The sequence below is a fragment of the Etheostoma cragini genome, unplaced genomic scaffold (genome assembly GCF_013103735.1).
Source record: "Etheostoma cragini isolate CJK2018 unplaced genomic scaffold, CSU_Ecrag_1.0 ScbMSFa_3162, whole genome shotgun sequence".
Classification (NCBI taxonomy): domain Eukaryota; kingdom Metazoa; phylum Chordata; class Actinopteri; order Perciformes; family Percidae; genus Etheostoma; species Etheostoma cragini.
This window is the reverse complement of record NW_023267401.1, coordinates 1-2,660: the sequence shown is the minus strand read 5'-3', so window position 1 is coordinate 2,660 and position 2,660 is coordinate 1. Positions and strand designations below refer to the sequence as shown.

At 49.4% G+C, this 2,660-nt stretch overlaps 1 protein-coding gene across 1 annotated transcript; it reads left to right on the top strand.

The window, feature by feature from the left end:
* Positions 1–1,657: 1,657 nt before the first annotated feature.
* On the top strand, positions 1,658–2,504 carry LOC117940745 (photoreceptor outer segment membrane glycoprotein 2-like). Its single transcript, XM_034865910.1, has 2 exons — positions 1,658–2,089; positions 2,184–2,504. The coding sequence occupies exons 1-2, from the start codon at positions 1,802–1,804 to the stop codon at positions 2,478–2,480; spliced, it is 585 nt and encodes a 194-aa protein (XP_034721801.1). The 5' UTR covers positions 1,658–1,801; the 3' UTR covers positions 2,481–2,504.
* The last annotated feature ends 156 nt before the right edge of the window (positions 2,505–2,660 follow it).

Genomic DNA, 2,660 nt, shown 5'->3' with positions numbered 1-2,660 from the left:
AGAGAGAGAGAGAGAGAGAGAGAGAGAGAGAGAGAGAGAGAGAGAGAGAGAGAGACAGACCCTGGATCCTTAACCCTGGACCCTGGATCCTGGACTCTGAACCCTGATCTACTTACTGGGATCGTTTTGTTTGTAACTGTTATGATTTGATACTATAAATAAAGTTAAATTGAATATGTTAATGAGATTAAAAGCGCCTGAACTTCTGAGCATGCTCAGTGTGTCCCCGTGTTTCTAGCGTTCTGATTGGTCATCTGATGAGGCTCTAACGCTGTTCCCTCCCACAGAGATCACATCCTGGCCTCGGCGCCGTGGGGAGAGACCAAAATATCTGACTAAGCTTCTTATGACGCCGATCCTCCAGATCACCCAGACTCACACCTGCAGGACTCGGGACCCAGAACCATGGACTCTCTAGTCTGGATCCACAATGCAAAGCAGGGACAGGAACTGGCGTCTTTTTAGATCATTATTTTTATCTTTTATTTTGACAGGACAGCAAGGTGAGTAAGTGGAGAGGGGGAGGGGGGGCAGGAAGTTGACACAGGTCTGACCCGAACCCTGGACCCCTGCATCGAGACACAAACCTGGACTGGAAGTACATGTGCGCCCGCTCCACCCACTGGGCAACCCGGCCATGAAGCAGCCTTTTTAAATGGAAATTAAAAAGTAGGGCTTCCATACGGAGAGAGATGCATGCTGGGAACTGTAGTGTGCAACCAGATTGGATCTGAAACCAGCACCCAGCAAGGTCGGGGTAAGACCCAGCCCCCAGCAGGGTCGGGTCGAGAGGGTCGGGTCGAGACCCAGCTCCCAGCAGGGTCGGGTCGAGAGGGTCGAGTCGAGACCCGACCCAGCACCCAGCAGGGTGACGTAGAGACCAGCACCCAGCAGGGTCGGGTCGAGAGGGTTGAGTCGAGACCCAGCACCCAGCAGGGTCGGGGCCAGACCCAGCCGGGTCGGGCGAGACCCAACACCCAGCAGGGTGACGTAGAGACCAGCACCCAGCAGGGTCGGGTCGAGAGGGTTGAGTCGAGACCCAGCACCCAGCAGGGTCGGGGCGAGACCCAGCACCCAGCAGGGTGACGTAGAGACCAGCACCCAGCAGGGTCGGGACGAGACCCAACACCCAGCAGGGTGACGTAGAGACATGTCGGTCGAGTCCACGGACGTCTGTCTGCACCTGAACCAGGTCTGCTCTGACGATAAGATCACTTAGATCCAGATCAGATAGATCCGTCGTCCACGGAGTTCTTATTTTAAGTTCTAACGTATTTATTACCACGTATTATTATTTAAAATAATAATAATTTATAATAATAATTTATAATAATAATAATAATTATTTATAATAATAATTATTTATAATATTAATAATAATAATTTATAATACTTATAATTTATAATAATAATAATTATAATTTATAATTTATAATTTATAATTTTTATAATTTATAATAATTATAATTTATAATAATAATTATTATTATTTATAATAATTATTATTATAATGTATAATTTTATTAATCCCTAGTGGGGAAATTACAATAAGTTCTTAATAATAATAATTTAAATTCGTTATGATTAATTAAATTTACAAATTATAATCTTAAATCAAGCAAGCTTGAGAAATCAGAAGCAAGACGTCACCCTGGCCCCAGGGGGTCCAAGTGGTCCAAGTGGTCCAGGGGGTCCAGGTGTTCCAAGTGGCCCCTGGTGGTCCAGGTGATCCAGGTGGTCCAGGTGGTCCAGGAGGTCCAGGGGGTCCAAGTGGCCCCAGGTTGTCCAGTGGGTCCAGGTGATGGCGGTGGGGAAGGTGACCTTCACCAAGGCGGAGCGAAGGACACTGGCCAAGTTCCTCTGGGTCCTGAACTGGGTCTCGGTTGTGACCGGGGCGACCCTCTTCGGACTGGGACTCTTCCTCAGGGTGGAGGTCCAGCGGTGGCAGGAAGTGATGTCAGAGCAGAGCTTCCTGTACGCGCCCCACATGCTGATGAGCACGGGGCTGGCGGCATGCGCCGTCAACTTCCTGGGCGGGAAAATCTGCCTGGAGGGGTCGGACGCCGAGAAGTTCCTCCGCTGGAAGATGGTCAGAGATTAATGTTGTTAATAAGTATTAGATATAACATTAGGCATTAGATATTATCAGAGATCAGGTATTGAACCCCCGGTTGTGGGTGCAGGTGGTGATGCCGTACGTGGTCTGCACGGTGGTCCTGACGGCCTGCGTGCTGGCGGGCGCCGTCATGTGTTACATTATCAGCAGCCAGCTGGAGGAGGTGCTGTTCCTGGGCCTGAGGACCGCCATGCGCTACTACAAGGACACGGACACACCTGGACGCTGCTACCTGAAAAGGACCCTGGACCTGCTGCAGATCCAGTTCCAGTGCTGCGGGAACTCGGGGTACCGGGACTGGTTCCAGGTCCAGTGGGTCAGCAACCGCTACCTGGACATGAACAACAGCAGCGTGAGAGAGTAAGCAGAGACACAGGTAGAAACAGAGATAGAAACAGGTAGAAACACAGGTAGAAACAGGTAGAAACACAGGTAGAAACAGGTAGAAACACAGGTAGAAACAGGCAGAAACAGGTAGAAACAGGTAGAAACAGGCAGAAACAGGTAGAAACACAGATAGAAACAGGTAGAAACACAGGTAGAA